This window comes from Phasianus colchicus, chromosome Z (genome assembly GCF_987193195.1).
Source record: "Phasianus colchicus chromosome Z, bPhaCol1.hap1.1, whole genome shotgun sequence".
Lineage (NCBI taxonomy): Eukaryota > Metazoa > Chordata > Aves > Galliformes > Phasianidae > Phasianus > Phasianus colchicus.
The window spans coordinates 73,671,495-73,685,634 of record NC_143476.1 but is presented as its reverse complement, the minus strand read 5'-3'; the positions used below and the strand labels follow the sequence as shown (position 1 = coordinate 73,685,634).

The 14,140-nt window shown below is 39.4% G+C and overlaps 1 protein-coding gene across 5 annotated transcripts in view; it reads right to left on the bottom strand.

Moving 5' to 3' along the window:
- Positions 1-4,887: 4,887 nt before the first annotated feature.
- Positions 4,888-14,140, bottom strand: part of PDE4D (phosphodiesterase 4D) — a 390,407-nt gene continuing 381,154 nt past the window's right edge. For all 5 annotated transcript variants that reach the window (XM_090132456.1, XM_031605459.2, XM_090132458.1 and 2 more), the window contains 4 exons: positions 11,762-11,916; positions 11,186-11,308; positions 10,531-10,713; positions 4,888-9,898 (listed from right to left, as the gene is read on the bottom strand). In XM_090132456.1, coding sequence (XP_089988582.1) covers positions 9,491-9,898; positions 10,531-10,713; positions 11,186-11,308; positions 11,762-11,916 — 869 coding nt within the window. In that variant the 3' untranslated portion in view covers positions 4,888-9,490. The remainder of the gene's footprint in view (positions 9,899-10,530; positions 10,714-11,185; positions 11,309-11,761; positions 11,917-14,140) is intronic.

Here is a 14,140-nt window from a genome sequence, read left to right as displayed (position 1 = left end):
CACATGCCCTGCTTTTTATTCCAGCTGAGGAAAAAAGGGCCACTGCTGTGATGCTAATGCAGAGTGACACACAGCCACTGCAGTCAACAGCACGTGGCGATGGTGCAAGTGCTGCAGCCTGATGCCCACCCCCTCCACGTGAGCCCTTTCTGCAGGGGAAATACCCACATGGACACTTGAGCGCCTGTGCTGCTCAATCCAGTGCAAAATCTAGTGCTCTTTTTCTCCTGCAAACACATAGGAAAGAGCAGAACAATGAAGATTAAATGAGAAAATCAGCTCAGATTGGAGACTGTTATTAGAAACAGAAAGAGAAAGCTATTTGTGAAGAAAATGCTTTACTAGTTTGCAATAAAAGGCCCTGCTGCTTTATCATTTGAAAAAAAAATCTGATAGAAAAAGCCCTTCCACCTCCTAGTACTAGTCTCTCCTCCCTGTTACATCCACCATTTGGAGAGAACAAGCCTGCTGTCAGCTAAAACAAAGTGAATTGCACTTATCATTATAAACACTCATAAAAGCAAGTCCTGTGGCACTGCACAGCATGTACAGCACAACACTCTACTGTAAGGCTGAGATCACCTAGTTCCTGCTCCCCAGTGGGGCAGCTGTGTGCTGCAGTGACTGCCCTGCCCACCAGGTGAACAGACCAGCAGCCATCGTGTTTCTGGCCCCACGTGGTCAAACCAAATCCTAACTTTCACTTGGGTAAAATAAATGTCATGTTCTTTGAATCTTGCAAGATTCCAGATTTTTAATAACTTACTTTTTCTTTGCCATCTTTTTCCCCCTCAAAATGCATAATTGTATAGCACTATATATCCTGAACATCTTTATCCCACTAACATCCTCAACACTACCAAATAGCCTCCCATTCATTCCCTCTCAAACATTTATTTTCACGTGCAGTTTTGCAAGTGGCACTGCTCTGCAGCTGCTGTCAGCCAGCACCACCTTGCACAGGCTGTCCCTCTCGTTCCTTCTCTTCAGTGGCAACCATTCTAAGGCTGAGGACTGCTTTGTGTAGGATCTTCACAGAATCACAGAATGACAGAATGGCCAGGGTTGGAAGGGACCTCAAGGATCATGAATCTCCAACCCCCCTGCCACATGCAGGGCCACCAACCTTCCCACCTAATACTAGACCAGGCTGCCCAGGGCCCCATCCAATCTGGCCTTGAACACCTCCAGGGACGGAGCATCCACAACCTCTCTGGGCAGCCTGTTCCAGCACCTCACCACTCTCTCTGTAAAGAATTTCCCCCTGACATCCAACCTAAATCTTCCCTCCCTCAACTTAAAATCATTTCCCCTCATCCTGCAGTTATCAACCATTTCAAAGAGTTGACTTCCCTCCTGTTCATAGGCTCCCTTTAGGTACTGAAATGCTGCAATGAGGTCACCCCGCAGCCTTCTTTTCTCCAGGCTGAACAAGCCCAGCTCCTTCAGACTGTCCTCACAGGGGAGATGCTCCAGTCCCCTGATCATCTTTGTGGCCCTCCTCTGGACCCTCTCCAACAGCTCCCTGTCTTTTTTGTAGTGGAGGCTCCACACTTGGACGCAGTACTCCAGACGGGGCCTCACAAGAGCAGAGTAGAGGGGGACAGTCACCTCCCTGTTCCTGCTGGCCACCCCTCTTTTGATGGAGCCCAGGATACCATTTGCCTTCCGAGCTGCAAGAGTACACTGCTGGCTCATGTTAAGTTTTTCATCTATCAAGACCCCCAGGTCCTTCTCTGCAAGGCTGCTCTCAAGGACCTCTCCTTCCAGTCTGTATGGATGCCTGGGATTCCTCTGGTCCAAGTGCAAAACTCTGCACTTTGTCATGTTAAACCTCATCAGGTTCACCCGTGCCCACCTTTCTAGCCTCTCAAGTTCCCTCTGAATGGCATCCCTTCCTTCAACTGTGTCGACCGCACCACTTTCACAACACAGGTGTCAGAAGAGGAGTGCCTAGCTGTAGGTGCACAGCCAGCTGTGTGTGCAGCTCTACATCATCAGAGGAGGGACATGACCCAGTGTCTCTGTATTCAAGTGTACCTTGTATCAAAGTGGAGATAGCTATGGGATGGGGCTTCAGCCAGCACCATGGCTCAGGAGTCTGCCCCTGGCAGCAGCATAGAGCACCAAACATGGTCTGAGAATGCAGTGGGTAACACACAGCTCTTGGTTTGGTCAGTCCAAATAAGTCTGTAAGAGATTTGGTGTACTGTTTCTGTAGAGTTTCAGCTATCAAAAGGTACTGATGCTTTTAAACCACCTTTAGCTGTCTCTGTCTAGACTTATGTAGCAATGGCCCACAGGCACTTGCTGTATGCCATGTCCCCTGCATATACAACACATGTCCATATAGCACATACACTATGTATTACATAACCTGCATTTTCTTTTCCAGGCTTCTTCAGGTAAGAAATGGTTCTGCTGCCATCATAGTCATCTGACTCCGCAGCCCCAGTGGAGGGCACTGGGTAAGATTGGTGGAGGCTAGAGTTTTAATGCTTGGAGGCAACCTTGCAATGTGGAACCTTCTGATCATCATTTGCCATCTGTACAACTTGTCAGCACTATGCTATTAGAGCAGGACAGAGCTGCACTTAGCATCTGTTGCTCTCACTGTGGGCTGTGTATCCAATTGTGTAGTCACTCTTCTCCTTTCAGTGCTAACGGCTCATCTGCACACTTGCACTAAAAATTTCATGTTTTTAGACTTTAAACCTCTGCTAAATTGTATTATATCAGAATAATTTTTGACTTTCTGGATGTCTGTGAAACACTCACATAGTTCTTATTACCACAATAGCTCCAATGACCTCAACATACTTCTTTTGTGAGAAGAAAAAAAAAACAGCTTTGTGCCTGGGGAACTGAGATAAATAAAGTCAAACTCAGTTCCAACATGTCCATGTCCAAGCGACAGGATCACTTTTGATGGGATGATTTTAGTTTGAACATATTTGTCTCTTCCCAGGTTTTTCTCCAAATTTGTCACTCAGATCTCTGCTCTTTGAACATCCTATTCTCCTTTATTACTTTTGCAGGTCTCTCAACCAGAATGACTGAAGCAAGCTGGACATTTTCTTTACCTTGTAGGCTAAACTAAAATGAAGATTTTGATAACATCTGTGACTTCTGCTTTCAGTGCAGCAGAAGATGAGCAAATAATGCTGCAGCTCTTCAGCCAGTTTCTCTCCCTAGAAAACAGAGAAGTCACAAGTTCAAAAATACATTCAGGTCCCATAGCCATAGCTGACCTGCAAGGAAGCAGGAGATCCCTTTTGGTTATGCTCTTGCCTGTCCATCTGAAGCATTACTACTGCCACACACAAGGTCAGAGGCAGTGTGATGAGGGAAGCAGTGGGCTTGCCCTGCCAACTTCAGGCTCTCACCTGCACGATGTGTGCTATCCAAGCTCCTGACTGAAGAGATTTCAATAGCAGGAATTTTGGGTTCCTTCTTCCCTGACATATATTGGCCATGCTCTATGCATTTTCCTATAGGGGATGCTGGGAATGTGTGAGGACAGTCAAGGCATGGATGAGGAGCACAGCCTGTTTTATCTGCCCCGTGACACTCTATGGAATTTCTTCCTCTTCTCAGCCCAGATCAACAGCCTCCTCTGCCAACCAAATATGGTTCAAAAGGAGTTCTAACAGCTGCACTCCTTGCAGACTAACTCCAAATCTAAGGGAGGATCTAGGAGTCTCAAGAATGGGGATAAGAATTTTTTAAATTATTAATTCGAAAGTCCATAGGTTGCTCTGAAAGTAATATCTCATTATTTCCGTGGAAACTACAACAAAGAGCCCAATAACACTATTTGATAGGGAAAATTCTCAGCTATAAAACACTATTTTCCAACACAGCCACCACCATGAGCTATGTCTTTTCACCAGCTATGAACGTCAGCCTGTATGCCACACCCAACAAAATCTGTAACGGTTGCCACCACTGAAATGCACCACCTACCCACCTTACTGCGTTCACCTCCACTGTTTGGGCCCCATAAATGTTCAGCAAGCATCAGTGAATGTCAGTGGATGCCATTTAATCCACATGGAGGAATTAAATGACAAACGTTTGCTCCATGTGCACTTCCATGTCAGACACCATTTTGTCAGACTGCCCCTTTGCAACCGTCTGTCACACAGCAACAACATGTTAATAGAATACTGGTTGGAAGGTTCAACCTGTACTGCCATACCACCAACATCTGCCTCTGACATCATGGGCCAACATCATAAAATAAATGCATTACTTTCAGAGCAGCCATTGTATTTTCGATTAAGCAAAAAATCTCCACGCCCAGAAATCACTCTGGTCGAGGGAAGGCTTATGAAAGCCACTTCAAGAACACTAGGAATGATGGCTCTGCAGTATTTTTTCTGCAGGACAAGAGCTGCCATTTATGAAACGAATTTAAAAATCTTTTTATTCATGTAGAGCAGAGATTGTCTGGTCAATATTTAATTACAATATGCTCCCTTTTTTCTGGCCACTTTACTTCTGTTGCAGAGTATTGCTTCTCTAGGCAATCCCTACCCACCTAGCTCCTTTACAGCTAACGCTTAACTTAATTTTCTTGAGATATGCTTCTCCTGCAACTAAAGTAAGTAGTAAAATTTCATGAAAATTGAGATTGAATGCTTTTCTAGAAAACTGCATAGCTCTTCTCTGGACTAGACTTCATGAACTATCACATTTGAGTGACTCATCCCATGTGATAAACGCCCACATTTATTTTTTATTATCTACCCATAATATAGTATGATGAAGAAAAATACTGCAATATAAGTATTCCGACAAATGCTTTTTCTTGAGATGTCACAGCTATGATACGTAAGTAGGAAAAAAAAAAAAAACTTGCAAAAGGAAATCAAATACGGTAACTAGGCAGAATCAACACATGCTTTATTTCCATTGCATATAAAAATTTCATATGAAGGTATTGATGTACAGTACTATCCCATAGGCTGAAAGAGAGGCTAAGAAACCAGTGAAAGAATTGTCATGTGCAATGTTCACACAAGTTGCCACTCTCAAGACATCCCCAAATTAATAACAAAAAGTTGTTCAGGATTTTTGTTGTTATAGTGTCCCTTTTATAATGTTAAAACAAAAGCAATCCATTTCCTTTGGGCCAGGGCTGCTAAAATCTACAGTTTGTGTCTAAAAGGAGGCTCTGTTTTCACTTGAAAAAGAATCACTCCTTTTAACGAAAGGTCGCATGCTACAGGGGCTGGGCATCACTGGAATGAGGAGAGGTATTTACCTTGCTCTGGCAAATCCACTGCTATCAGTCCTACGCAGTTTGGAACAATGTGATACTCAAACAGCAAGAGATGCTCAGAGTCCAGCTTGCAAACCTAATACTAGTGTTATTAAAAGATCTAGAGGCCTATCATTCTCCTATAGATCTAGTGCATTATGCTATACACACCTGTACAAAGCCTTACATACATCTATACAAAATGAAAGCTTTGGCTGCTTGTAACACTAATATTAGTGTTGGAAAGCATTTCCAAGATTGAAGCTGTCTTTTGTCCTACTTTATTGATTCTGCTTATATAGTGCTAATTTGTGCTACTAAATAAAGAGTATTAGATGATCATTAAAAAAAAACAACTATATGAGCTATCCCCATTTAGTTCCATTTGTTTCATTTGCAAATATGCACTAAAACCAAATGCTTATTAGAGATGCTTTCCAAAGCTTGTTCAGCATAATTCAGTACTGAAATACAGCATCGATGTTTTTTTAGTAGCAAGTAATGGCTGCAATAATCCCTGATGATAGCCTGTAAAAAGATAATCAGAGAGGCAATACAATTATATTGCCAGAAGTCTGGAAAAGCTTCAACTTCCAGCATGTTTATGAATGAAAGCTCTCTGTAGTATCATGCAAACTAGCTCGCACAAGTAACCACATCAGCTAGCAACTAAAAATATGGTAGATATGCCCAGCCCTATCCCCAAAGCTACCTTACTTTCAAATGCAGCAAAACAGAAAAAAATATTCTTTGAAGTTAAGGCACAGCCCTGGGACCAAAGACCTGCAGCTTTTTTTTTTTTTTTTTTTTTTTTTAATTTTATTGATATATCTTCACGTACTTTATACTTTTCTTGAATCTTCCATAAACAAGCTCTAAGGTGACACAGAATATATTACAGGAGAAAAAAATGTACAAGAAATATGTATCCACAATAATCATTCTCTCACCAAGAGTTTCCAAATAGAGCAACACCACCCAGACAAGGATGATGTTATCATAAGAACAGATAATTTACAATTAACATTACAGTATGTACATTACAATAAATACACAGTTGTAAACAGAGACAAATAAGACTGTATTACAGGTAAGGTCATTTGGTGAGAAAAATCTATGGCACAAATAAAATAAATAATGCATTTTAAGAGAATTGTCAAAGCTTTCTGTAAAATCCATTTCATTCAAGTTTTTTTAAACTTCTGAATGCTGTTTGTTCTATCTATATCCTTTCATTATAATTTTTAACAATGACACAAAACAATTAAAAATTCAAACACAGCATTATTGAGTACAGTAACTTGCAAGCTAAAGCGTACTGTTATAAGCAATATGAATTTTCTTACCCCCCACCCCCCGCTGCTGCACTCAATACCCAACTCACTGCATTTTCTTATGGCAAAAATATTTAGAATACATAAAGCCACTTGTAAATTGTATTGTTTTAAAGCAGTGCGCAATGCTAAAACACACTTTGGCAAAAGAGGAAAAAAAAAAGATTGTACAGTGCGTTATATCCCCATCTCTAAGAAATGATATCATTTTCCATTATGTGATTGTCCATATGTATGGGTATATATCTCAATATGGTGTTATTCTCTTCATTTATTTTCAATTTGTGCAGATACAAAACCTTTTCAGGTTTTACTGGTTATTTTGGAATTTATATTGCTTTTCCGTTATTAAAGCTCCAGGCACTCTTGGGGATTGAGAAGACTTTTAGGTGGATCAGGAAAAAATGATGAAGAACAAAAAAGTCAAAACATGAAAAAACATGAGTTCTCTTCATTCTCTTTCCTCCTTCAGCATCATCTGTGCTAAAGCCCTGTGAGGGCTAAAGTAGAGAAAACTTTGACCTGGATAAAGGAGAATGCAAAACACATTTAAAAGCTGAACGACTACTCAATACTTTTTAAACAAGTTCTTATTCTAGACCTCAGACACTTAAAACAACAACAACAACAAAAACTACTTGTGTTCATATCATGCAATTTTCCTAGGAAATGAATCCAAACTGGAAATAATTGTTGATAATATTTTCTTTTGTTAAGAAATAATCTTGAATCATAATATCAGAAAATCATAGAATGGCCTGGGTTGAAAGGGACCACAATGGTCATCTAGTTTCAACCCCCCTGCTGTGGGCAGGGTTGCCATCCACTAGATCAGGCTGCCCAGAGCCACATCCAGCCTGGCCTTGAATGCCTCCAGGGATGGGGCATCCACAGCCTCCTTGGGCAACCTGTTCCAGTGTGTCACCACCCTCTGTGTGAAAAACTTCCTCCTAAGATCTAACCTAAACCCCGTCTCAGTTTGAAACCGTTCTCCCTTGTCCTATCACCATCCACGCTTTTAAACAGCTGTACCCCCTCCTGTTTATACACTCCCTTCAAGTACTGGAAGGCCACAATGAGGTCCCTCTGGAGCCTTCTATCTTGATACTGTGGGAGTCTGCTTCTTCTCCAGACAACTCTTTCCCTAGTCAAAACTACAATTTTAATGAAGTGCAAAGCAGTGCAGATGAAATTATTTTGTTACATGTGACCCAAAAGGTCAGGAAAATGACAAATATGAGCTCCTATCTTCACTGAGTTTTCCAAATAACAAAAGCTTTCACTACCAATCAGACTTGAAAGTAGGATTCCCTCAGCACAAGCTCTATACAGAATGAAAAGATCTGAGATAATAATAATGTAGAGTAAACTACCCCTCTTCTCATAATGCATTGCTCATTTACTTTGAAGTATTAACACAAAAGAGGAATCTGGCTATTCTGGCAATAAAAACATGGAAACAGTAATGCTAATCACGATTTCTATGTTGTATGTATGTCAGAGATTAGCGAATGGTTTGAATTAGATAGCTCAACAGACAAACAGACAAAAAAAATACAAAGAGTCAGAATTGGAAACATTACAGTAATGCTTCCTTTGCCAAAATAATTATCCCAAACACTGTATTAGCCTGTGCTGACTTGGCAGTCTACAGTTCCCAGGCAAAACAATATCTGAAAATTGTGTTTCAGAGAGACAGAAGAGCAGTCTTCATATCAAAAAGACAATTCATTATCTTTCTTACTGGCTCTGCTCCTGCAAACATTAATCTTAATAGTCCAGCTGGTATCAACAGGACCACTTTTGGTAGTAAGACAGAATTGCCAGGATCAGACCACTATCAGAACAACAGCAAAACTTCCTCTAATATGTTTGGGAATATTATAATGAAAACAACAACAAAAAAATGCCATCACACTGAATGAGTTTTAGGTAGCATAAGGGATATTCATGGAACTCATTAATATATAAAATAATAAACTCTTACAACTTAATATTATAATGAAATTCTAAGGTGCAAAATAATAAGGAAAAAAAAAACCTCTAGAAGTATTATCCAGTGTAGCACAGATTTGTACTGAAAACTTGCAAGTTACTCTTTGGAAAAAAAATGTGATGAAATCTGAAAGCGTTCTTGTTTAAATATAATACCTCAGTACACTTAATAATAAAAGTTAGCTCTACAAAAGAACACTTTTACATATTATACAAAATGCAGAGTTTAGTGCAACCCACCGTGTCACACTCTTTTCAGTCACTTATCAGGAAGACTTCAAATTTGAAAATCATGTGATTTCCACAGCTCATCTTCCTGTTGGTGACACATTCGTCTTACACAGATTCATGTTGTATCCCATCGTTTGTGTGCATTTGTTTTCCAGCAAGAACCTCAGTTTATTTTCTGTCTGTTTCCTCTGATGATGAACATTATCCAATGCTTAACTTGTGAAGTAAAATAAAATCAAAAACTACCAAAGCATACCAGCATTCAGGTGGTGCTCCTGTGAAAACATTTGCTTTATTTAATCAAATTTGCGAAATTGAGAGCTTATTAAAACGTAGTTTATCGATGTTCACTCCCCTGCTTTCTGATGCAATGAAGGTGAAGATTCTGGTCACAATATTCCTGAGTGCCAAACTGAGTCACCAAGGTCAGTTTTGCTCAACAAACATCCTGGCTGATGACAGTGAGTTGTGATCATGGTGATAGCACATGACATACACTTTAGAAACCATTACCTAATTTAAAAAACAACAACAACAACAACAACAACAACAACAACAAAAACAAACAAACAAAAACACACACACACACAAACAGAGATAGAGAGAGAGAGAGAGAAAGAAGAAAAAGGGAGGGGGCAAGAAAGAATGAGCTATGTCCTCATTGTTATGTGTCAGAAGAATGGTCTACTACACAAGCTTCTGCCTGATTCTCCTCCTCTTCTACTTCTTCCCCTACTTGCTCATCAAGAGGAATTTCGGTAGATTCTGAATCCTGGGTGCAAAGGGTCTTTGAGTCGCTGCAGCTGGTGTCTTCTTCTACTTGACTTCCACTGTCCTTTTCGGTATCTGACTCACCATCTTCCTCCAGTGTTAGTTCAAACTGGAATTTTTCAGTCTGGCCCTGTCTACTCTCCTCCTGGTCATCGGGTGCAGGAGAGGGACTCTGAGGGATTGTGCTCTGGTACCATTCTCGATTGTCCTCCAGTGTATCTAAGATATCCTGGGCATCCGGGTGAACAAGATCTGCCCATGTCTCCCACAGAGGATGAACAATGTAGTCAATAAAGCCCACCTGTTTCAAGTAGTACAAAATCAGGATGAGATCTTATTCACAAAGAAATAATAAACCATGCATATAAGACAGTCATTTAATCTATTTACTGCATAGAAGCTTTGGATATTTATAATGTCTGAGAAAGATAACTCTAGTAAGAGACACTAGACACACTGCTCTTAAGGTGTCTGAAAGTAACCCATGCTGTTCTATGCGGAGATCAGGATCTTTTACCATTTCAGATGCCTCATTCATAATTCTGAATATAGACTTGGAAAGGATATGTTTTCACAGTAATTGTTCTTTGCAAATGATTCTACTGCACTTTGCAAGCCAAACAGCTGTTTTATATTTAATTCTGCTTTTGGAAGAAACCCTAAATGAGCAGCTATAAAATATTCTTTACTGAAGCCAGTGCTTCATTGCAGATCACGACAGTGATGGAATTCCTTCAGCAAGCACACTGCTATGCACTGTTTCCACAGTAAGAACCTCAGCTCCTCTCACTTGCTACACAGGAGCTGAATTAATTAACTCTGGGGAGAAGTTGGGGGAGAGAGGGGAAGAAATACTGCATTCAGAAATATATCAAAATATAAAGAATGGCCCTGGACATTCTTTTCCCAAGAAAAGAATACCAAATCAATTACCTGTGATTTTTCTACAGATGCATTGTGCTTATCACACATGGGACTTATCTCCATTCCTCTCTCTCTTTCCCGATCTCCTTGGCGGAAGAATTCCTCCATTATTCTGTCTGTCCATTGGCGGTAGAGATGGAGTGGCTTGGTTGGATTGCTGAGATCTGCACAGTGCACCATATTCTGAAGAACCTAAAATAGATTGAACACCTGCTGTGTTATTACACTAAAGAAAAACAGTTCCTTTTCCATTTACACATTTGGTGGCTGTGAGGCAGAATCATGAAAATACATGTAGTGCAAGATCTATTCTGAACAGCAAAACTCAGTATTTGGATGTTTTTCACACTTGCAGTAATAGCTATGAATTACCTCACTTCTGCTTCTTCTGCCTATGTAAGAGACAGAAAATATTTCAGAGAAAGACCAATGAGATGTTGATAATTTGAACGGCAGGGCAAAACCAAAACCAGTCCAGAAGTACTTTTCTACCTTATTACTCAGTATGTAATGGAATACATCACATGTAAGAAACATGTAAGTCAAAAGAGGGAAAAGAATGAGACATAAAATGTGTGGAAATGGACCCCAGCTGGGGGTTTGGTAGGCAAAAGTTATTAACAGAAGTTAATATGAATGACTATTTGAAGATGAGTTTTCTTACCTGAATCCTATCTGAATAGTTATCAAGAAGCAGGACACCAGAACTTGTCACTTTTTTGGTTTCAACCATAGTTTTTAAATCAGCCAAAAGATTCATATGCTTAGACATGTCTGTAGCAAGGACCTTCAAATAAACAATAAAAGAGAAAGAAAGGATAAATGAGTATTAGGTAAATTATTCTACTGACTTTAAAAAAAACCTTTGGATGCAGCAACAAACTATTCTCAGGGAAAAAAATGTAACTTCTGTATCTGAATCTGAATATACTACAGAAGTCTGAGTCCCATGTGCCACTAGTGTCCATCATCAATTCAGTAGAAAATTTCTAACTATGATTGTGTAATAGCAGACTTAGACATCAACTATGAAACAGCTTGAACCAGGACTGTGTACCTTCTAAAAATATAGAGTCAGTAATTGAAATTGAGAATAACTCACTGCTTATGTTTGGACAACACAGAATAAAACTTCAAATTTTTATTTCATTGATGATGGATCTAACAACGTGTAAAATAACCTTGTTTTACAATTTATTTCACTGGCCCTAAGGAAGAAAGACTCTAAAGCAGAACTCACAATGTCAATGACCATTTTCCTCAATGACTGCCTCTGTTTTTTGGTCAAATTCTGGAAAATGTCACAATTTTCTTCCTGTAGCAACTTGAAACCCACAGCTAAGTGATGATTCTCCAGTACTGATGAGTCATTGTACATCAAGGCAAGTTCAGAATCTGCAATAACAGTCATAGGGTAGAACGTTACTAAAACCTGTATTTCCACTAAATCCCTTATGATTTTTCAAACTCATTACAGTCCTAACAAGATTTACAGATGAGCTTTCAGTAACAGACTTCCTGTAGTTCCCACAGGACCAAAACTTCAGAATTAACTGAATATCTTAACAAATCAAGGAAAAGTATGCTGGAAAAAAGCCAGCCTTGCAGTGCAGTGTGCTGGAATGGTGAGTTAGAAAACAACACAAGGAAGATGTTTTTCAGAATACCTTTTCATATACACATGAAACAATATGGAAAATATTACACAAAAATGCATAAACTAAAACACATTCTAATGTTTTTTATTCTAGTCCTGTCTTTGTTGCCACCATGTGTGTGCTAAAATTCAAGTGAAGTTGTATCTATCAGCTACTCAGATCTGGGAATACACAGCTGAAGCTTTGCTGCAGATCAAGCAAAGAGCATGTATCTTGGTTTTCAGTGTACTTCTGCAGTTATCTAAGACACTCACAGAAGAAGGCCTAGGGGTCTTAGTCTACGAGAACAGGACATCTATAGAGGAGGCTCACGGGACAGTCATACATTTCTGTGTGGTTTGAAAATGCAAGCAGTGGCCTTGTCTACTGTCTCGTGTTTGAGTATGATTAACTCCTGATGCCAAAATGCTGCTATCTCTAACAGAAGTGTTCTTCAGTCAGTCACTCCAGGTAGTTGCAGGAGTAAGTGGAGCTCATACCCCTTCTTAGCAATGCTTGTACTGAGGCACATACAAACAGTCTGAACAGTCAGCTTTGACAAATAAAGGCAGTTAAGACAATTTTCTACACAGATTTAGATTTCACACAGGGACACCACACAGCCAGCTTGCATTTGTTTTAAGGCACAGCTTGAAAATGAATCTATCATCAAAAAGACATACTTTTTATACAACCACGCTTGTGAAGTGCTGACATTAATTTCTATTTATTACAGCTGTTCTATCTGAAATCTAACCATATGCAAGTCTTTTCTAAACTCTGTCTCTTTATCATCCTTTATCGCAGTTTTGTTTCAAAATTCCTCTGGCTCAGTGGGGTGCCTATAAAAGCCCTGCTCCTTAGATTTCATTAGTTTCATTATGTATTCTCCTGCTGTCTTCCTCACTTGTCCTGAACCTATTGATCTCATAAATTGGGAAAATCTTCCTCTACCTTTCCTTATCTTGATGGTAGCAAAAATGTAATAGCAAAAGGAAAAAGAAAGCAAATTTGTCAAATCGTATCTCTTTCATAGAATACTTATATAGCTCGCCTACTTGTCATTTTTCTTACAAAGAGGACAAGTAGTGGTTTATCTTCCTTTCAAATAGCATCCACTGCTGATCTACTGAAGGGCTGGAATTACAGACTGAGCTAAAACATGTTTAACTATGTAATGAAGGTGGAAATGGAAGAAAGTTCATCTTGTTGGTAAACTCTGTAGCACACTATAAGCTTAAAGACTATTTGTCTGAAAGGGCAAGCTTAAAATGATCAAATAGGTATCTACCCTGTCACTAACACAATCCATATCTGTTTACATTTTAATAGTATTTCTGAGGGATCATATTTTTGGACAACTTTGTAAATAGACCTTAAATTTTGAAAAAGGGAAGCAATACTTAGAAATATCACATATAAATAATTATAAAGAATAATGTGAAATATGGAAATAAATACATAATTAAGGTAACTGAAGATCAGTTAAGCGTAAGTATTTGCACAATTGTTAGTGAAATGCTAATACTTTCTAAGTTTCATTGGAAAACCTAAGTGGAAGAAAATGATCTTCTGGAGGTTAGGAAAATCTCAGATTTGAGAAATTTTGTACGTGTATAATCCATATAGTCACTGATTCTCAAAGTCTCATTGAAAACGTCAGTTAGTAGATACCTAAACAAACCTAAATTAGATGGTCTATCTGTGTTCATATGGTTTCTTCTTCATACATGTAACAACTCAAGTGGCAAAAATCCCTTTGTTTCATTTGAGCTTGGCAACAGTAGTTCCAGCTGGTGACACTGCTTGTTTTACATAAAAGCCTTCTCTATCAAAAGCTGAACTGAGAGGAACAGGACATTTCTTCTAAGCTGCTAAACCAAAATTACTACTAATTCAGCTGAATTTCAACCATCTGCCTAAAGGGGAGTTTTACATAACAATTCTGGTCCCTCCATCTAGGCAATCTTACCCAAAAAAAC